The 22577-nt window shown below is 48.8% G+C and overlaps 2 protein-coding genes across 2 annotated transcripts in view; both read left to right on the forward strand.

Moving 5' to 3' along the window:
• The window catches only part of LOC116829783 (coagulation factor V-like), a 130566-nt gene that overhangs the window by 8915 nt on the left and 99074 nt on the right, over positions 1-22577 (forward strand). The window lies entirely within an intron of this gene.
• LOC116829781 (venom prothrombin activator pseutarin-C non-catalytic subunit-like) overlaps positions 1-22577 on the forward strand; it is a 63295-nt gene that overhangs the window by 3545 nt on the left and 37173 nt on the right. The window contains 8 exon segments of the mRNA XM_075073297.1: positions 183-250; positions 497-559; positions 8375-8497; positions 10274-10486; positions 11260-11403; positions 11962-12183; positions 12883-13048; positions 20286-20356. Coding sequence (XP_074929398.1) covers positions 183-250; positions 497-559; positions 8375-8497; positions 10274-10486; positions 11260-11403; positions 11962-12183; positions 12883-13048; positions 20286-20356 — 1070 coding nt within the window.

Below are 22577 nucleotides of genomic sequence, written 5' to 3' on the forward strand. Positions count from 1 at the left end.
TGGTCGTAAGGTATATGCCCTTCAACGTTGTCAATTTCGAATTGCCCAATTGTACCGCAATTCTAGCAAAGTACGACCATAACAACTATAATACGTTCATGCACTCTTATTGAACACATCCAACAAACAAGAAACAACAGTTACAGCTTGAGTTTGCCGAGGCCGAAATCATATCCTTGCAGGCTCTTCAAGCAGCTCTGGATCAGCAAGTACTGCAGCAAGATCCACCGCTACAGCGGCCATCTCACAGGTTCCTGGCTTCCTCTTCCTCTTTCCTCGCGAAGTTCAGAGCCCATAGAGGTATCTCCCTTTATGCATGGTTATAAAACACTTTAGCTTCCCACTTAATGAGGCTGCTGCACTCAATGAAGGGACTCAGGGCAACCTGCGATCCTAGGTATCCGACCCCTACAAAACAGGAAGGCGACAGTACAAGATTATCAACGTCTTACCACCGTCCGCGCTACCCCTCATATACTCGCATTTCCGGACTCAGAATCCAACAACAACAACGCCAACCACCAGAGGTCCAGATACCACGGCGTGCCCCAATTCTTCGGTACCCCAACTTCCTCAAATAATAAACAAATTGAACCTTTTGTCGAGGGTCTCGAAATGTCGCCCCTAGTCCGGGCACCATGTACTGGCTCACAACTGTCTTTGGACATCGTCTACAGGCCATTACACCAATGCAGAATACCACGACAAGTGGGTTCTTAGAGTCATCACACCGGGTATTCCATCCCCTTCCTCTCCTTACCTCCACCCTCCGGCCCTCTTCAGGGCACCTCACGAGCCACACCCCAGCAAGAGAAGTACAACATCTATCTGTCACCTGGTGCTATCAACTCGGCTGCCCAAAATCCACCAGGGAAAGATTCTGTTCCCTTATTTTCCTAACACAGAAGAAAACTGTGAGGATGGGACCGATCCTCTTTTTTTGACCTCAGCAGACTCAACATTTCGATCAAGAAACAAAAGTTTCAGAATGGTTACTCTCACACCAAGAATTCCAACCCTTGCAGCACGGCGATTGGTTTTCAGCCCTCGGCCTACAGCGCCATTTGCACGTCACTATCCACCGTTTATCTCCGTTTTTTACTTTGGCCGACACAATTACCAAGTACAGAGTTCTACCATTGCCTTTTCCACTGCCTCGAGTTTTTCCAACTTCTTACCGTGTCACGCCTACCTCCGAACAAGGGTTAAATATTTCCTTACCTGGACGATTGCCTCTCAAGGCTCCAACAGCCGGGCCCTCCGCTTCATAAAAATTCACATCCGAGGTTTCAATCCTGGCTGCAAAAATGAGAACAAATCCACATTAAGTCCTACCCAACGCCTGACTTAAGAAGCAAGCCTCGACTCCAGAACGACGGGCATCCCTTCCACGCCGACCGTGTCATACTATACAACTCTGGCTGCAAGGCTTCACAGCAGCCCTCTGTCGCCGCCGGGACTGCCTCCAATGGAGCACATGGCTCGTGCACTTCTGTCCAGATGCATTCTCAATGATGCTTCCAGTGCTGCCCAGTTACAACCAAACGTGCAACTCAATAAACAATCGATTGCCATACCTTATGGTCAGGATCTGGTCTACGGGACAGTCCCTGCACGACCTCTGTTCTGGCATGCCCCTCTTCCCAACTCCACCAACTGTGCATGATGACAGACCGAGGCATCCCTCACGCTGGGGGCCCATACTCTCACCACACAGACACGGGCTATGTCTCACTCAGACTCCCTACACATAAACTTCTAGAACTTCACGCTATCCGGATGCTGACCGTGCTCTCCCACTAATCAAGATCAGCAGTACCAGAATAAAGACAAAGCATTGCCTTGCATGTTCTACGCCAACGACAAGCGGCTCATTCCCACTCTCTTTGTACAAGGACCATGAAAGCCTGCGATTGTGCCTTGCAAACCACATCCAGATTCAGTGTTTACATCCCAGCGTGATGAACACCAGCTGCAACGAGCTAAGCAGACGCTTTCGAGATGGAAGTTCAACCCACTCCCGACCCCCCCAGCAGATCAAAACTGTCGTGGGCAGCATGCTTACCCTCCCTGAGCGAGCAAGAGCAGACAGTCTCACAGGAGAAACTTTAACAAGAGTAGGGTCTCCCCGGAGTCGCCTACCTTCTGTGGCTGACAACACCAAAGGCAGGTGCCTCAGCTTTTTTCTGATGCCTCAGCCACATGCTGTCACAGAGCACTGATCAGACCTGACCCCCATTTCAGGAAGGTCTTGTCGCTCCTGTCCCCTTGACACCGCAAATGTCCAGTGCCGCAGTTTGCACTCCCCTGGGGCACCGCAAATGGCCTGGTCCCAGCAGCCATGCTCCTCCTCAGCACTGCAAACCGGCCGCAGTCCGCAGCGCACTCCGCTGTGCACACCAACGGCTTGCCGGTGCCGGCAGCGTGCCTTCCCGTGCACCGCCAAAATGCCGCGGTCCGCAGCCGCCTGTCCTCAACTCTACCCAGATATTAGCCACCGGCTCATCCTCACCAAGGTTTCCTGAAGGCGCCAACCCTAGATCCAGATGTTTAAGTCACCTACCCCTCCATGGATCTTCACCTAGATTGAGTTCCTGTAACTCCCAACCCTTTGAGCCCTTAGCCATGCTGCTCCCTTTTGCACCTTCAATGAAAACAGCCCCTTTTGGTGGCCATTACCTCCGGCCAGACGCAGGTATGATAGCAGCTCTGCGCAGATCCACCATGTGCCCTCTCTTCAAGGACAGATGTGTTCTGGTTACCTCCCAAAATTTCTTCCAAAAGTCATGCTCTTTTTCACCTCAATGAACCAAGTGACGTTACCAACTTTCTTCCCGAAACCACAACACAAACAAACTCATTGAGGCCTCGCATGGCACACACCTGATGTGCGTAGGGCCCTGTCCTTTACTGACAGAAACGACCTTCGAGCTTGCCTGACTCTTCTGTCTCTATTGCGGACCGTTTCCAAGCATGTCTATCTCCTGCTCAAGGCCTTCGAGAAGCAACTCTAGTGCACACGTCTCTGTTATCAGATAGGGAATGTTACACGCTCCGGCACTTGCATCAGACACATTCCATGGATCTGTATCTACCGTGTAGCCTTCTATCCAGAGTACCCTTGTCAGAACATCTGTAGGCGGCCACCTGTCCCTGCCCCACCATTTCTTCAATTACTCACTAAGCCCTTGACTCAAGGCCCCCTCTTGGACACTTCGATTAGGGCAGGCAGTATGCTACGGCATTTCCTCAGATCCGAATCCCTACCTCCTTGAGATACATGCTTTGAATTCACTAAAGTGGAGCACACACAGGACATGCTTCTCGAACGTAAGAAGAGCAGTTACTACTTGTGCATAACTATTTCTTCAAATGAATTGTCCCTGTGGGTGCTCTACTACCCCCAACCCTCCGCCCCTCTACCTTCGGCGTTGGGGTAAACCTCCGTGGTAGAGAAGGATGAGGTACTGGCCGGCACACTTCTCTACTCTCTAGTAACACACTCAGAATGAGTGACAGGTTCTAAGCATGCGTGGCCGGTAGGAGTACTGCTGCAAAAAATCTCCGATCAAAGGCGCAGGGGTGCACCGACACCTAAAGTGGAGCATCCACAGGGACACTCATCTCAAAGAACGTCAGTTACTGCACAAGGTGAGTAACCTCCTCTTCAGTCTAGCAGAGAAAGGTATAACAAGATCCAATGGTTGGAAGTTGCAGCTAGACAAATTAGGACTGGAAAAAAGCTGTACCTTTTTGACAGTGAGAGTAATTTGCCACTGGAACAATTTACCAAGGGTTGTGCTGGGTTATCCATCACTGGCCATTTTAAAATCAAGACTGGGTACTTTTCTAAAAGATCTGCTCTAGGAATTATTTTGGAGAAGTTCTATGGTCTCTGTTATACAGGAGGTCAGACTACATCAGCAGTTCTCAAACTGTGGTTAGGGACAGCAGAGTGGGTCATGGCTCCATTTTAATGGATTCTCCATGGGCTGGCATTAGCCTTGTTGGGGCCCAGGGCCAAAGTGAGAGCCCTACTGCTCACGGCCAAAGCCCAAAGGCTTCGGCCCTGAGTGTGTGGGGAGGCCCTCAGGTAATAGACAGGCTGACTCCCTTGGGATTCAGCTTTGGTCCCCGCACCAAGCGTGGTGGGGCTCTGGCTTTGTCTCCCACGCCTGGGGTGGCAGGGCTCAGGTGCGCTCAAGCGGGCTCAGGCTTCGGTCTCCGCTCCTGGGTTCATGCAGACATTTTTGTTGTCAGACGGGGGTTGCAGTGCAATGAAGTTTGAGAGCCCCTGCACTAGCTGATGACAATGGTTCTTCCTGGTCTTGGAATTCATGGATCAAAAGTGACTAGTAATTGGAGTGTTTCCGTTTTTGGGTCACTGATTCGAGATGCCTTAAGAGGGGCTGATTTTCTGAGTAGCGGGGACTCAGCACATTTTGCAAATCAGGCCCCTTTACAGTATTTCAAACTGGGCACCCCAAATCACTAGCCACCTTTCAAAATGTAAGTCACTGATTGTTTGCAGCTTCTTAACCAGGAGATTTCCACTGCCTTCCTTATTGTGTGTTTCCAAGGTCCTCTGTGTGATGGGTCTGTATGTGGTGCCATTGCTGGCCAGAATACAGGCGCACACTATTGCAGCATTTGCAGAATATATGGGCACCCATTTTTGGAGGCTAGTTTGTGTATTTCCAGAGCTTGAAAAATTTGGGTGTTGCTCCCTTCACTTCCACTGCTATCGATCTCCCACACGTGCAGCGCAGTGCAAAACAGTCACACTGATCACACTCAATCCTCCAACCCCAGGCTCTGTCTGACACCATTTGCCATCCTCTGCCTGGGCTCATGATGGATCAGTGCACAGCTGCAGAGGCTCCCCCCTTAGAACTTCCCATTATGGATTCGATCACTCCTCCTGGAAGAGATCTAAGGTCACCACGGGGACTGGTTCTGGGGTGTATTATGGGTGGGGTGGGTTGCTATAGGGGGGTAGAAGTGGAGTAGTGGCTTGGTGGGGTCGTTCCCTTTGACTTGGATTTTCAAGCAGGCCTGCGTGGGGGACTGCACCCCTGAACCTCCACTATTGATTTTGGATAAGTCTTGGAACACTGGGGAAGTTCCAGAAGACTGGAAGAAAATTTATGCCAGTATTTAAAGAGCATAAATGGGCTGACCAGATTGCTGGTGTCAAGTTGCCGTGATCCAACTTGCAGAGTCGATTTTGTGATTAGATCCCTCCCAGGTTTACAGTGTAGTCTCTGGGAACTCATCCTCCCTTCTCCTTTGGAGCCACTGACTCATTTCCTCTCTTTCAATAACACAGCAGGAAAGGAAATGAGTAATTGGCTGGTTGCTCGTTAGACAGGGCCAATCGTTACAAAGTGGGGAGCAATGGGCACTCTCTCAGTAAAGCAATTTGTAACATGGCAGGAAGAATGTCACAGATCTAGTTGGGCACCCCCTGCTGGCCACCCACTAGACTGCTGTGAGGGGAATCCAAGCCTCTGGATCCCTGGATATGTTAAGGCTCTGGGACCTGAAGACAGTCTAGCCCCTGCCCTGATCTTGGAGTTCCCAGACATGCACTCAGGGTGCAGACTTTCTACTATCTGGCACTCTTATGAGAGCTGGAACCCGTCTTGAGGTGCCGAGTCCCTGGGACAATGGTGACTCTTCAGTGTACTCAATACACCCTCTCCTACACTCCACTCCTCCAAGGTGAAAGCTTCTGGTTTATAGTTTAACAGGCAATGTGATATTGTGAAGCAGAATAACACATCTCACGCTTTGCACAGAGCCTAGCACAATGCTCTTTACTTAATCACATAAGCACAAGACTTCAGATCATATAGAACACAGAACCATCCTAATCACAATGCCTCACTAGCTCACTCTTCCTTGGAGTCCTTGGATGGACACTGTGTCAGGAAGGTAGACAGGCTGGGTTTCCCCTGTCCATGCAGGCTGTTATATGCTGGGTGGCTCATCCCACATGGAGTTTCCTTCCAGTCCCTGTGACTTTGTTCTCTCCTGCACAGTGCTTTCCTTCTTGTGCAGCTCTCTGCATGATATGCCCTTCCAATACTTGGCTTCCTTTGTTCTATCTTTTCCATGTTCCATAGAAGCCCTCCCTCAGACAGGATGGTAAAACTGCCTTTTCCCTAGGATGCAGTCAGTGGGTGCCACTCAGCATGAGTTAGGGTACCAGAAACTGGCCTATCTTATATTATAGAAATGTCTGATAGTTATACCTGGCAAAGTGGGGTGTAAAGTGTTAATCTGAATTCTCCATTAACACATCAGTAAGTAGGTTTCACACCATTTTGCACAGGGGCAAATGACTAAACAAAGGCAAAGCAGTGGAGAATCAGCCTACATATTTACAGGTAAAGTTCTTGTTTAAATAAAAAGAAACCACTTTGCAAGGGCTGATCCATTTTTGCATTAGTGTTAATGGAAAAATCCTTTTGACTTCACTTGAAGATGCCTCAGGCACCATACAATATCCTTCTACCACCCCATTTCACAGCACGCGTTTGTGACTGAAGGATCTTTTTTTCCCTGATTGTGTGTATCTGCACTGCACTGGGAAGTGTGATACCAGCACAGGTAGGCATACCCACGTTACTTAATCTAGCTAACATGGCTAAAGTAGCAAAGAAGATGCAGGAGCATGGTCTTCATGTGGCTCCTCTATGTATGTATTTACATTGTTAGTCAGCACTGGTGCATCTTTTCTGCTCTTCTTAGCTGTGCTATCTAAATTAAAGCTAGCATGGAATGCCTTGCCAAGCTGTGACAATGCGGGTCTGGCGGGACCAACTGAGAGTGCCAATTCAGGACAATTGTTTAAACAGGGAGTTACAGCCCAAGGCTGGGGTTTTTCCACCTCTAAGCAACTAAACCAGCCAGACAAAGAAGACTTTGGTCTCACCCCACTGGCTAACCACAAGTTACACAAGCAATTCCTTTAGACACTCTAGTTTCCCAGTATCACCACCAGTGCCACTCGTCCTGGGGATGAATGGTTATGAAAACAAACCACATAAAAGAAAAAGGTTTTCTCGATCCAAAATCAAGCCCCAGACCCAGGTCAATACACAAACAGATCTATGTGAGCGCCACAAATCACACTGTGCCAATCCTTTTAGAATCTTAAAGATCTGAAAGGTTAATCATAAAAGGAAAAAGATAAGTAGAGAGTTAGAATTGGTTAAATGGAATCAATACATACAGTAATGGCAAAGGTCTTAGTTCAGGCATGTAGCAGTGATGGAGTAAACTGCCAGGTTCATTCAAGTCTCTGGAAGTACATCCCTGCTGGGAGGGTCAATTCAATCCTTTGTGCAGAGCTTCATTTGTAGCAAGTCCCTCCAGAGGGGAAGAAGCAGGAGGCTGAAGAACAAGGTGGAATGACGGCACAGCTTTTATATCTTTTGCAGGTGTAAAAACTTCTTTGTTCTTACTGTGGAAAATTAAAGCCAAAAGAGTCGCTGGAGTCACATGGGCAAGTTCCTGCATACTTTGCTGAGTTACAAGGCGTATCTGCCTTCTCTCAATGGGTCAATTGTATAGCTGATGGTCCTTAATGGGCCATCAAGCAAGCTAGGCAGAGCTAACACCAACTTGTCTGGGATGTTCCCCAGAAGCACATCACAAATTTGAAATGCAGACAGTATAGAGCCAATACTCATAACTTCAACTACAAAATGATACATACATATAGACAGCATATCATAACCAGCAACCTATAACCTGGTCTTAGACACCTTATATGACCCCCTTTACATAAGATTTGGTGCCACTACAGTACCTTGGTTGCAACCATGTTCTATATGGTCCCAGATTATATCAATAATGTCACACGAGCTGCAACTGCATGTCTCACTGCAGTGGAGACATACCTTGTGTTGTGAAGGCTGTTGCTCTGGATGTCACATTAAACACTCCCTGACTTCGGTCTGCTTTCCTAAAATTATGCTTGTACTGGTGACTTCCCCAACCTTTAAGCTGTCTGTTCAGAAAACTTTCCATAGCCGGGAAACAGCCTTCTCGCTTCATGTACAGAGTTTTCCTGTGATTTTCAGTGTCCTTTGCTGAATATATCATTCACAACCTTATTTACATTGGGCCCCATCTGTTGGATCCTTGTGTGCCTTTCCACCATCCAGGTATTTCACAGCTAAATCACGGGATAGGATTAATCCTCATTCCACAGGCATTAAATCCTATGCCTTTATTTTGTGCAACTTGTCCTTTAACAGGAGTTCACTCTCCCAATCAGGAGAAGGTGACTCTCTCCCTTTCACTAAGATGCACCATTTGATACTCATCTACTTCTTTTATTTTTAATGCTGAATTTCTGCAGGACTTCTGGGACCAACTCTGCATGCTGAAGTGGGAGACACTTTAGTAGTTCACTTTAAGAACATGGCCAACAAACCGCTGAGCATTCACCCACAAGGCATAGCTTACAACAAACTGTCAGAAGGTATGTTCTGTAAAATGCCATCTATCCTTTTTTTCTACTCAAGACTATCTAATCTTAGATAGAGAAGGGCCTAAAACCAAGTCCAGGATATGGACACCATCGACCTTTGATCTTAGGATCTGAATCTACATTTTGTGGCCCAACCTCATCTATTATTACATCAACCACGTGACAGCCCTGTTGTCTGAGATGTGTATACTGCTGGTTAACTCTTCCCTTATGCTGGTGACATAGCTGTTTTGCCAAAGCTGAGAACCTGGAGAACAAAAGTGGTCAGTTAAAATACCCACCCTAATCCTCACTGTAGGCGCAGCTAGGTCAATGGAAGAATTAATCCGTCGACCTAGTTACTGCCTCTCAGAAGGGTGGACTAACTATATTAATGGAAATCCCCTAGTGTCAGTAAGGAAGCGTTACACGTCAGTGGTACAGCACCAGCACTGTAGCTGTGCTGCTCCAATGCAGATGTATCCAGAAGAGAGTCAGGGGCAGCAAGCAGGATGTAATTTGGTCCCCAAGAAAACATGGGCTCCAAGGCTACCTAGGGGTTTGAGGGGAATGCCTAGAGTAGGTAAAACAGTATGTGTATAGGTCTCTTATTTTCAATCCATCTCTCTCAGTGTTGTGCTCCTTTCGACAAACAAATCATACTTTGTTTTGAAGAGGTTGCTTCTGTGTCACTGTGTACTACCACTGACCACAGGCTCCCAAGGAGAAACTCTTGCAGGTGCCAAGCCGTTGGGCTTGCTAGATATCATGGTTGGCAACCAGGCAGGTGTGATCTAGAGACCAAGTCGGGGAGTGGGTGGATCAGGGGATCTCACCCCAAAAAGAAGTGGAGGCATAGCCCTGCCACTTCAAAGAGATGCAGTCAGGGGACTAGAACAGGCTCTCAAAAGGGGTGGCCTGCCCAGGGACTATGACAAAGGGTACTTAGTATCTCCCAGTAGGAGCTCAGTTTCTTGCAAGATCTGGCCTTTGGCTGTCAGTTATTAGAGTCATGGTACTAATATATCCTGCTGGTTTCCTAGAATGCCATAGAGACCAAATCAAACTTGAGAAAAGATATCCATTTAAGACAGTGCCACTCTATCCTGCCAAATGATTTACCAACATCCATTAATAAAATTAAGGATGGAATCCAATTTGATGTTAACTTCTTCTAACTGGCACTCAATCAGCTAGATTGCATAGAGCTGCAAGTGCAACAAGGGGGTAGAAAATAGAGTGGTAAGGGGGGAAAGGCTCAGAAAATCCCCCAAAGACTGACGTTCTGTGACCTTTGAATTCAGTCTGTGGCTTTTTGTGCACTAAATGAACTGCACGACATTGTCCTGCCTCCCCACACGCTGTTTACTCCAAACGGTTACAGTGTTCTCAGAAAGCACCTTATCCTAAATGTTGGGAACTATCCTCCCATACAGTAAATGGTTAAATGTGTGTGTTAAAGAAAATGTATTTATAGTCTTTCAGTTCCAAAGCTTTAGAGTTCAAGGCATTTGCCACCATTGGTAATGGGTTATTTATTATTTAATATGTGCCCAATTTGCACTGTGTGTCTCACTTTCACCAGTGCAAAGTGAATGTAAACGGTAGCATTTTACCCTCCCTGTGCACTGGTGTCAATGACTGCTCCATTGTAAAGCTGGTGTAGGTGAGAGAAGAATCAAACTCTCTGTGTATGAATGGCAAGAGTAGTAAAACCCTGTGCACACGTTCATCAGTCCCTCCCTCAATGCCACCTCTACCTCCCTCTCTCGACTTCTACCTACACAGGTTCCTTGTACGATGACAGAACATCTTCTTTTGAAAAAGTGGACGATGCTGTGCCTCCAGGATTGGTGTATAAATACACGTGGGAGATCACAGCAGAAATTGGGCCTAAAGAAGCCGACCCTCCCTGTCTCACCTATATCTATTACTCACATGAGAACATGGTGATGGACTTTAACTCCGGTCTGACTGGAGCATTGCTTATATGTAAAAAAGGTAACGAAAATGCTTTGGGTAGATAAAAGCTATAAAACATTAGCTGGTCTACTGTTTTAGTGGCCTAGCGCATTCTGATAGTGTTGTTTTCTGTTATGGTAACGATAGAAACTAAAAATCATCAAAATCAAGCTTGAAGATTGTATCATCATGTGAGAAGGCATTTCATTTTCCTCTTTCCTTCTCGTGTTTCTGTGCAGGCAGTTTAGAGGAAATTGATTTTTGTTTCCTCTGTCTTTATTTTAGGCCTTTGGGTTACAGTGTTCTGGACTAGCTGTAATGCACACTAGTTTCTTGAATAATTCTTATGGTAGGTAGGGCTGGTAACATCGCCTTATAGTAAAGTTGCCTGACATTTCCCATTTTGAGACCCCTAGTTTCAATTGCTTATAACATTGTCAGACTTTAACTGTTCAGGCTGGAATTTACCATTCCAGGTGTTTCCCGCAGATTGAATTCTTTTGGACAGTTGTAGCCAAAACTGTTTCCAAGAACGAGGCTAGGAAAAAACACTTTGTTTTGCCCATATTAAAAATGCTCCCTGTGCCTAACCTGTTCTGTGGATGCTAGAGGCCTTCAGTCTCCAAAGCTGCCAGTCCAGCACCTTTCCCCAGAACTAAATTCACCTCAAACACATTTTGAAAAAACGTCCTATGTGGCCAGGTGCAGCTGGCACATGTGGCAAGCTCATGGAATAGATCTGGATGCCTCTTAGTTGATATGAGCTGGTTTTATTTTTGCCTTCATCTGATACCTCTTGTTTCCTCCCACAGGAAGCCTGAAGGAAGATGGGACACAGAAGCTGTTTGACAGAGAATATGTGTTGATGTTTGCTGTGTTTGATGAAAGCAAAAGCTGGCAAAAATCAACCTCTCTCCTGTACACGATTAATGGTTACGCTAATGGGACGTTGCCAGGTACTGTGCGTACTCATGGCATCCAGCCAGTGTCCACAAACTGTGTCTTACTCCTCACTGCAGCGTATGCTAGTGAGCTGTAGAAAGCGAACAGAAGAAGTCGAGTGGCACAGCCTCGTGTATAACCATACGATGAGCATCTGGTTCCACCAGGGAGCATGTGTACACTCCCAACCATCACCGCTTTCCCCTGCAGTCTGACCTTGGTGCCGAGAGCACATGGCTTCCAAAGCCGTGGCTGTTCGCGCAGAGAGAGAATTAAATCTCTTCCGGCCACCCACTGGATAAGGAGTGAGGTTTTTCAAAAGCACCTAAGTGAGTTAGGCACTCAACTGACTTTCAAGGGGATTTAGACTCCTAATCTACTTAAGTACTTTTGAAAATCCCACCCATGGCCTATGCAGTATCCATCCTAGACATGGCCATCAAGATATCAGAGAGACTTGATTGAAAGTGCCGAGTGAATATTCACTTTTGACCTACCAGTGGGAATTAATTAACCATTCTGTGATTCTTGGATGATTCACCTGTGTTCTTAACCCTGCTGTTCTGTTTCAGACCTAGGAGCTTGCACATACGATCACATTAGCTGGCATTTGATAGGAATGAGCTCCAAACCAGAGATATTCTCCATCCATTTCAATGGGCAAGTCCTGGAACAAAATCGTCGCAAGGTCTCAACAGTCAGCCTTGTGGGAGGTGCATCGACCACAGCAAACATGACTGTGAGCCAGAAAGGAAGATGGCTAATATCTTCTCTTGTCCAGAATCATCTGCAAGGCAAGGGAACATCTGTTCAGGAGGCAGTTGCAGAGAGTATCATACTTGTCTCTTCCTCCTTATCTCCTAAAGTGCTGCTAACTTTGTCAAATGTGGTGGCTAATGCATTTGGGATCATCCTAGGAAATCAGTGGAAACAGGGCATTTTGTTTGAATTAGGGTTGCAAGTTGAGGCTCGTTAGGACTACTGCTGCAAAGGGACTACAGGGCAACAATGAATCTAACTCTTTGTTTTTAATTCTTTGGGAGGTGGTCAGATGAGCCTAATTATAAAAAACCTGGAGATTGACCAGCTCTTTCAGGAGAAACAGAGAACCTTTGCAGTTCAGTGAGCTTTAACAGTGGATGTTTGTTTCCCCCTCGAGTGAACAGATCTCTGTTGTAATGGATCAGTGGATTCCCTATTGTGAAAGGTTGGAGGGCTCATTGAACAGAAAGGGGGAAATTCTTGCTGTCAGTTAGGCTGGTATTTTCAAAGGAGGCTCTGCGAGTTAGTTGCTGAGCTCTCATTGACTCCCACAAGCCCCTTTGAAAATACCACCCTTAGTGCCTGCACTCTTCTTTTTTTCCCTTTTTTTAAACCCGAATAAACTCAGGTCAATGGGTGAATGTTTTCATGCATCCTGAGCTGATGGGCTGTAGGAATGCACTGTTCATAGGACTATCAGTAACCATTGTACTGTGTCTCTCTTCAACCAGCTGGAATGCATGGTTACCTCAACATAAAAGAACTTGTGGGGAAAGACGTGTTCAAGAAGAAATTATCCTTTAAGGAAGTGCGTATGATTAAGAACTGGGAATATTTCATTGCTGCAGAAGAAATCACCTGGGATTATGCTCCAGAAATTCCAGAGACCTTTGATAGGTAAAATGGTGAACTGTACCCTGTTGATGAAATGTTAACTTGAGGCAGCTTAGGAAGTGCACTATATAATGTAAAGTCATAGCCCTTAAGAACTTCTTCTGCATATTTTTCACAGGAACTCAGTCTTGTCGAACAGGTGGAATATTAGTGGCAAGACTGCATGGTATTTATAGAATACACTATATAGAAGCCCTAGTGCATGGGTTGGCAACCCATGGCACGTGTGCCAAACATGGCACGCGAGCTGATTTTTAATGGCATGCTGGAGCCTGCTGGGACTCCAGTGTGCCATTAAAAATCCTGCCAACGTGGCAAGCTGCAGGGTCCGCACTGCCTGGCCGGAGCGCGGACAGAGCACAGCAAGCCGCCGGCCTCTCCCCGCCTCCCTTGGAGCCCTGCCGAGGCTGCGCGCTCCCGTGGGGCAAAGTTTGGCTCTGTGGGGAGAGAAAACTGCTCCCCACTCATCCAGAGCAACGCCGTGGCGCGCACAGCGCTCTGAGGGGTGGGGTGGGGCTGCGCGCACGCACCGGCGACAAAACTCCAGATGAGCAGGTAGCCTCGTGGTAAGGGATACAGATCCAGGCTGGTGGGGGTTGGATAAGCGGTGGGCGCAGTCAGGGGACAGGGAGCAGGGTGGGTTGGATGGGTTGAGTGGAATCCCAGGGGAGTGGTTAGGGGCGAGGGGTCTCTGGAGGGGATAGTCAGGGAGTAGCGGGGGTGCATGGGGCATGGGAGTCCCGGGGTCAGTTAGGGGGTGAGGGGTGGATAGGGGTCAGGGCAGTCAGGGGGCAGGGAGCAAGGAGGGTCTGGGGGTGGTCTCTGGAGGGGGAGGTCAGGGGACAAGGAGCTGCGGGGGTTGGATGAGTCAGGAGTTCTGGGGGTCCTGTCAGGAGGTAGGGATATGGAGAGGGGTTGGGGCAGGCAAGGAGCGGGGGGGTTGTATGGATCCAGAGTTCTGGGGGTCTTGTCAGGGGGCAGAGAGTGGTTAGATAGGGGGTGGGGTCCGAGGAGAGGATAGTCAGGACAAGGAGCAGGGGGGCTGGGGGTTCTGGGGGGGGCAGTTACCCAGCCCTCTGCCCTGAACCCTAACCCTCCCACACACACACACACACACACACACACACCCAGCCCTGAGTCCTGCACCCCCACACACAACCCAGGCCCCTGCCCTGAGCCCTGTACCACCCAGCCCTCTGACTCCTTCACCCCCACCCATGACCCCAGCCCTGACTCTGGCACCCCCTACACATACCCAGCCCCCCTACCCTGACACCTGCACCCCCCTCACATGCCCCCAGCCCTCTGCCTTGACTCTTGAACCCTGCACATCCGACCCCCCCCACATCCCATGCACCCCACCAACCCACCCCTCACCCACCTACCCCTAGCACCAAACGGAGCTCCTAGCACCCCCACTCACCATGCCCTACCTGCTACACACCCACTCACATTCCCACCTGCACCGCTCACACCAAATGGGAGCTGCCAAGGTACCCCTCCCTCATTCTAGCTCCTGGCCAGACCCTCTACCCCCAATCCTTGGCTCGGTCCACTCCTACCCTCAGCTCAGTGCAGAGAGAGGAAGAGAATGGGCCAGAACCAGGGAGAAGGTAGGTACCCACTGTATGTGGGGAGGGCCAGGACCCCAGACCGGCGGCGGGGTGAGCGGATCTGGCATCCGGGATGCTGGCTGGCAGGAGCCGGCGGATGGAACCTCTGAGCGGCAGTGGGCTGAGCGCTCAGCCCACTGTCAGTCTGAGGTCCTGGCTGCTGGCCCCGCACAGCCCGCTGCTGGACTGGGGTTCTGGCTGCCAGACCCTTCCCAGCTGGGGTCCCGGTCACAGGCCCCATTAGCCCACTGCTGGCCTAGATGAACAGAACCCCAGACCACCAGCGGGCTGAGCGGGCCGGGGGCGTAAGATCAACATTTTAATTTAATTTTAAATGAAGCTTCTTAAATATTTTGAAAACCTTGTTTATTTTACAATACAACACTAGTTTAGTTATATAATATATAGACTTGTAGGGAGAGAGACCTTCTAAAAAACATTAAAATGTATCACCGGCACGTGAAACCTTAAATTATAGTGAATAAATGAAGCCTCGGCACACCACTACTGAAAGGTTGCCAACCCCTGTGCTAGTGAATGGCTTCTGAAGGGCTCTACCAGGCTGAATAAGTGAATGTGTCAGGCTCTGGGTTCTAGGTGGTCAAGCCTGGTGGTTGGAGCAGTATTCAAAGCTGGACATAGAATCGGGACAGGGCTGTGCTCAAACTAAGGTCTGGGGACAGGCGGAGGATTAGAACCAAGGTCAGAGTCCATTGATGAGCCCAGTCAGGATTCCAGTCACATACCAGAAGTAGGCCAAAGGTTGAAGCCAGGTTGGAGTCAGTCCAAGGGGGTCAGGAGGTGGGTACAGGGTTAGAGTGGGTCAGGAACATGTCTGGAGCAGATTCAGAATAGGGCACAGAGAAGACTGGAGCAAGCTGGAACAAATCCCGGGCAAGGCTGGGGCCGGAACAAGGACAGGATCAAGGGCAGGCTGGAAGCCTAGGGAGTCTGACACTGTGAGGCAGCAGGAGGTTTCCTAAGCGAGTGGTGCTGTTCCGCAGACTAAGATTCATGTCTATGCGACAAAATTATGTTGACCTAAGTTACATCAGCAAACAGCTGTTGCAGTAATTACATTGGTTTTACGTGTCCACACTACGCTCGTTTTGTCAGCAGTGCGCGTTCTCACTAGCAGCGCTTATATCGATGGAAAATGAGTCACACGATTTCAATGTCCCATAATGCAGTGTTCTCCATCCCATAATTTCATCTGCATCCCATAATGTTCTGTGCCTCTTTTCAAAATCCCCACAAACTTGTGCATCCCTCCTCGCTGTCCACTATCTGTGTCAGAAGCTCTGTACTGTTGTGATGAGTGTTGTGAGAATGGCGTGCCTGATCCTGCAGCCAGAGAAGCCTGCAGGGAACATGACAATTTCCTGGAGGCTAAATTGCTCTGGGACATAGAAGGAAACAATTCAAGTTGTTGATGGCATTGATGATGGAGCTGGAGGTGGGCCGGAGAAAGAAGCACTGATGGGTGAGATCACATCAGGTTTGGGAAAACGAGCAATGACTGCATAACTTTCAGATGTTCTTGGATCTATGTGCCGAACTCACCCCAGCCCTCCTGCGCAGCAACACCAAAATGAGATCTGCACTGACAGTGGAGAAGTGAGTGGTAATTGCACTGTGGACACTTGAAATGTCCAACTGCTACCGATCAGTCGGGACTCAGTTTGGAGTTGGAAAATCCACTAAGTTGCCAAAAATAGACGTTTATTCCATACCCATGCAAACAGGAAAAAAAATTATAATTGAATAAAACTTAAATAAAGGGAAAAGAATTTTTGAAGGGGAAGGAACAGTCATTTCCATTTCAGAAACACATACACCAACTGGATCTCTCACAAGTCAGTGTATGTGCAGCTGTGATTGTTTAGGGTGATGTTGTAGGGATAATGCAGTGGCCCCAGAGGTCCCACAATGCAGTTCTCTGTGGGCTGCAGGAGGAAGTGAGCACAAGATGGTTCAACCTGAAGGTCAGCGAGAGCCTGCAGCATGTCTGTTTGCTGCTTGAGAAACACTAGCATTTCCTGTTGCACGTCTGTCCTTTTCCTGCACCTTTCTCCTCTCTGCTCTATTCCTGGCCTGCTTCCGCGAGGGTGAACATCCATGTCCCATGTTTGGTATCCAGAGCAGCAGAGGCTTGCAAGATCTCTTGGAACATTCCATCCCTCATCTTCCTTTTCCTTCTTTTTATATGGCTGAACTGCTCCACTGCTGTGGATGGAGAGACCCCCTATCCCCCCAGGCCACATTTCCAACTGCAAAGGGTACAATGCACAGAGGTACTATTGTGAGTGTGTTCACGAAATAAATGGAAACTGAGTATACTGAACTCACTCCCCTTCATCCACACAAGTTGCAAGCACTAGATTCTCATTTTTCCTTGTGATTGATATAGCCTGGCTGCAGTCCAGTCATGGTGAGTACAACCATGAAGGGAAAGGGAGTGGGATGGAATGCAGGGGGATAGCTCACAGGCACGAGTGTATACATATAGGGCAATTGAATGGAATACTGGCACTGTTTTCCACAGGCGGTGGTGATTTTAGCTGATCTCTCACTCCTGAGGGTAATGGAGGCTGGAAGGGAACAGATCCTGCAGGCATCTGGCTGCAAACTAGGGCCGTATGCCGTCAGCCTTTGTGCTGCAGTGGTTCTGGCTGAAGGAATTGCTGACTGGCATAGGAAAGTGTCCTACCGCAGTGGAAGAAATAAGGAAGCCCTCCCCAGAAACCTTTGGAAGAAGATTGGTTTGGACAGTCTCTACGCAAAAGAATAAATGGACACAAATCTGATATCAGGAATCAAAACATTCAAAAACCAGTGGGAGAACACTTCATCCTCTCTAACCACTTAGTGACAGACTTGAAGGTAGCAATTTTGCAACAAAAAAACTTCAAAAACAGACTCCAAAGAGAGATTGCTTGAACTCGAATTATATGCAATTAAGTCATTACATCAGCACCTAACAGGACTGGACTGGTTGGGTCATTACCACATAATTGATCCTATTTCATATTTCTCTCACACCTTCTATGGTCATCTAATTATCCTCAAATTTTTTTTCTCCTGCTGATGTAGCTCATTCACATGATAGACCTCGTTGTCTGCCATATCCACCTTCATGTTCTCTGTATTTATAATATTTCCTTCTTGTGTGTTATCATCTATGATCCGAAGATGGCTGTAGCTCACGAATAGCTCATGCTCGAAATAACTCTCTTAGACTAAGGCGCACAGTACTCTGTTTTTAATGACATGAACCAGAAACACTTGAGACCAATAGATAGGTCCATCTGACGCTCCGTGTAAGTGAATGGGTTTTGAAATTGACACTGTTGTGCTACCTCAGACAATTATATCCTGACCTGAGGACTATGGGAAGAGTCAACAGAAAGATGACTGCAAGACTTGTGGCCAGGAGGACAAGCACATTGGGAATAATCAGATTGCACTGGATGTGCCGAAGTGATATCACGAAACTTCAGCCTCCTTACACCATTCTTATTCCATGTCCATGGAAGAACTGCTCTCTGACCTAATGGGAGCATTTGAAGATCAGTCTGTGCACGAGAGGTTATTTCTAAGTAAGGGTACAACTATTCATTCAAATCTGGACAAAGTACATTCACTGGAAAGGTCCGCTGAAATTAATAAGTACCATCATCAGTTTTGCTTACTTCCACCTTTTCATGTTCTCTGTATGTATAAATATCTCCTGTCTGTGTGTTCCATTCTATGCATCCGAAGAAGTGAGCTGTAGCTCACGAAAGCTCATGCTGAAATAAATTTCTTAGACTCTAAGGTGCCACAAGTACTCCTGTTTTTTTACATGACAATGACACCAGAACACTTGGAACCATATAGATATGTGTCACATGAGCTGTCCGTTGTAAGTGAATGGGTTTTGAGAATTGACCATCCTGTTGTGCCTACACTTCTGAGACAATGATTAATTCACTTGGCACCTGGAGGACTTATGGGGAAGAGTCCAACCAGAAGATGACTGCAATAAGACTTCTGGTGGCCAGGAGTGGACAAGCACATTGCGGAAATAATCAAGAATTGCACGGATTGTGCTAGAAGTGATAAGTCACAGAAAACCTTCAGCCTCCTTTTCACACCAGTTCATTATCCCAATTGTCCATGGAAGAAACTGGCTCCTGACCTAATGGGAGCATTTGAAGATCAGTCTGTTGCACAGAGGTTTGTCATAGTAATGGTAAACTATCATTCAAATTGGCCACAAGTTACATTCACTGGAAAGGTTACCGCTGAAATAGTAAATAAGTTAACATCATCAGTTTTTGCCTGAGAAGGGTTTACCAAGGAACTGGTACCTGACAATAGAATGCAAGTAACTTCTGCTGAAATGCTACACTACCTTATTAGCAGTGATATCAAATGCAAAACGGTTTCTTTATACCATCCAAGAGCCAGTGGTCTACTTGAGAGAATGAACAGACTGGTGAAAGAAAGTTTGCAACTTACCAGTTTTCAGGCAAGACCAGGGAAAGAGGCTTTATATGAAACACTGTTTGCTTACGGGACCACTCTACATTTAACACCAAGAGTTTCACGCTTTGAACTGTTAAGAGGACACAAGGCTGTAAATGATTTACTACCTGTCAAGGGCCCACATGTTCTCCTTTTTCAACCAAACCTTCTGCTGAAACTGTTCTTCTTCGAGTGATTGCTCATATCCATTCCAGTTAGGTGTGCACGTGCTGCGTGCACGTTCGTCGGAAGATTTTTACCCTAGCAACACTTGGTGGGTCGGCTGGGCGCCCCCTGGAGTGGCGCCGCCATGGCGCTGGATATATACCCCTGCCTACCCAACCACCCCTTAGTTCCGTCTTACCGCCCGTGTCGGTCATTGGAACAGTGGAGCGCGGCTTAGCTGACCTCCACCTCCCTAGCTACTTGTAGTTCTTTCATCGTTATTGTGTATATAGTTCAATTTTCTATATTTCTACCTAGTTTTATTAGTTCTTTAACATAGTTATTGTATATAGTTAAGAGGGGTTGGGGATTAGCCCTTTCCCCTCACCCGGTGCCGGGGCCCATGCCCAGTTCACCGGGTTTCAAACCATGCTCGGCTTGTCACAAGCCGATGCCGACAGGAGATCCTCACGACTCCTGCCTTAAGTGCCTGGGGGAATCCCACCTCGCAGACAAGTGCCGCATCTGCAAGGCCTTCAAGCCGCGGACGAAAAAGGAGCGGGACTTCCATCTCAAACACCTCCTGATGGAGGCAGCCCTTACTCCTCCGCCCTCGGCACTGAGCGCTGGACAGTCCGCACCGGGAAGTCCATCTTCAGTACCGGAGCGCACGTGCACTGCGAAGGCCCCTTGGCACCAACCGTCACCGGCCCAGAAGCCTGCCTGGCACTGCTCTCTCTCCCTGTGGGTCAAGAGGGACAAGACTCCTGCGACTCCCGGGCATACGTCGCAGTCAGAATACCCGCCTAAGTTGGACCGCCTGGCACTGACAACTCCCGCGGCACCGACAACTTCAGCGCCGTTGATTCCGGCCTCGCAAGAGCCGTCGAGTCCAGTGCCTGACAGCTCCCTGGCACGCGCCGTGGTTGAGCTTATTGTTCCCTCCACGCCAGAGACATTCTCTACGGCAAGGGAGCTGATTGCCCTGACAAAGCCTGCGCTGCCTCAACCCCCTGCACCGCTGGTGCGGGTTATCCAATCAGTAGGCAAGCCTGCCCTGCTGAGACCATCCTCACTCGGCACCGCTGAAAGGCACCCATCACAATGGAGGTCCCGCTGGCATTCTCGGTCCCATCACTGATCCCAGTCCTGACGCCGCTCGCAGTCCCAGTACCGCTCTCCATCTTGGTACCAGTTGTACTCGCGGCACCGTTCAAGATTGCGCTCGCCGACCCGATACTCTCGGCACCAATCCAGCTCCCGGCACCGTTCACGGTACTGTCCCTCTCGCAGCCACTCTCGACATAGAGCTTCGAGGTCCTGGTTGATCTCCCGGCACCGCTCCGGTCGCAGGTCCCGGTCTCATTCCCGGTACCGGTACGGCGCCCGGTACTGTTCTCCGGTGCCGCATGGAGACAGATCAACCAGACGCAGAGACCCTTCCTAAGTGGTTTCAGCTCCTCCTTGGCCGTCTCGCCATACATCAGTATCATCACACGCGGACAGTGCCTCCTACGCACATGACCGTGATTCTGATACACACAGCCGAGTCTTCCAAGAGACCACGGCCCAGACCAGGGACCTCATCAGTGGTCCTTCTGGACACCTTGGGCATATCACCAAGCCCAAGGTGGACCCGCAGTGACATCACGCTCCGTTCCATCGGAACACTGGGTGCCAGAGGCTACTGTCAGCCGCCCCCTCCTGCGGGTATGGAGGAAGCTTCCATCCATGCACCAGACCCTCGGGTCTCACCGGTCCCTGACGTCCCCCATGATCAGGAGACTATACAGGACCCACTCGTCCCAGGCCTTTCATCTTCCTCTTCCCTGGATGAAGTGGTAGCAGGGACATCCTCATCAGGCCCGCTTCCAATTGACCTCAGGGCACACCAGGACCTCCTGAGGTGCATCGCCCTGAATATAAACCTGCAGGTGGAGGAGGATCCGGAGGTTGAGGACCCTGTGGTAGATATATTGTCGGCGGATGCACCAACTCGAGTGGCCTTACCGTTCATTTGATCGATTCAAGCTAAGGCAGATACCATCTGGCAGTCCCTGGCATCTATTCTGCCCACGGCCAGAGGAGTGGAACGGAAGTACATGGTGCCCTCTAAGGGGTACAAGTACTTATACGTGCACCCTGCTCACTGGTCGTACAGTCCGTAAATGAACGGGAGCGCCATGGCCAGCAAGCCCCTGCCCTAAAATCTAAGGAGGCTAGGCACATGGATTTGTTGGGCCGTAAAATCTATTCCGCAGGGAGCCTCCAACTCAGGGTGGCAAACCAGCAAGCCCTACTTAGCAGGTATAATTACAACACCTGGGAGGCTGTAGGGAAATTCACAGAGCTGGTCCCGCAAGACTGCCGCCAAGAATTTAAGGCACTATTGGAGGAAGGAAAGAGGGTGGTGAGAACTTCTCTCCAGGCCTCGCTGGACGCTGCCGATTCGGCAGCCAGAACTGTGGCCTCTGGAATCTCCATGAGGCGTGTATCATGGCTTCAGGTGTCAGGCCTGCCACCTGAACTTCAGCACACTATCCAAGACTTGCCATTCGATGGCTAGAGTCTATTCTCCAAGAAGACAGACCCTAGGCTACAGAGTCTGAAAGATAATCGGGTGATTATGCGTTCACTCGGGACGCATACACCACAGACTCAACGAAGATCCTTCCACACCCAACCTCAATGCCCTTACCCCCCGCCTAGACCAAGACAGGACTCTGGCAGGAGGCAAGGTCGAGGCAACTGCAAACGACAGTCTGGACCTCAAGGGGGTCAGAATAACGGTCCCTCCAACTCAACGACGGGATCCAAACTGAACTTTTGAAGGTGCGCCCGAGGGCGGTGTACCAGTTGTCTCCCAGGATCCTTTTCAGTTTTACAACCGCCTTTCCCCTTTTCTCCCTGCGTGGACCCAATTAACCTCATTGGGTCCTACGCACGGTAGAATTCGGATACCACCTCCAGTTTATTTCACTCCCTCCATCCCAACCCCCCTCCTCGTCCCTCTTCAGGAACCCCTCTCATGAGCAATTCCTCTTGCAAGAGGTACGGATGGTCCTTGCCATGGGAGCTATAGAAGAAGTACCGAAGGACTTAAGGGGCAAGGGGTTCTATTCCCGGTATTTCCTAATCCCCAAGGCAAAAGGAGGCCTCAGACCTATCCTAGACCTGCAAAGACTGAACAAGTTCATGAAAAAGTTGAAGTTCCGCATGATATCCCTGGGGACAATCATCCCATC

Source organism: Chelonoidis abingdonii, chromosome 1, assembly GCF_003597395.2.
Source record: "Chelonoidis abingdonii isolate Lonesome George chromosome 1, CheloAbing_2.0, whole genome shotgun sequence".
NCBI classification, from domain to species: Eukaryota; Metazoa; Chordata; order Testudines; family Testudinidae; genus Chelonoidis; species Chelonoidis abingdonii.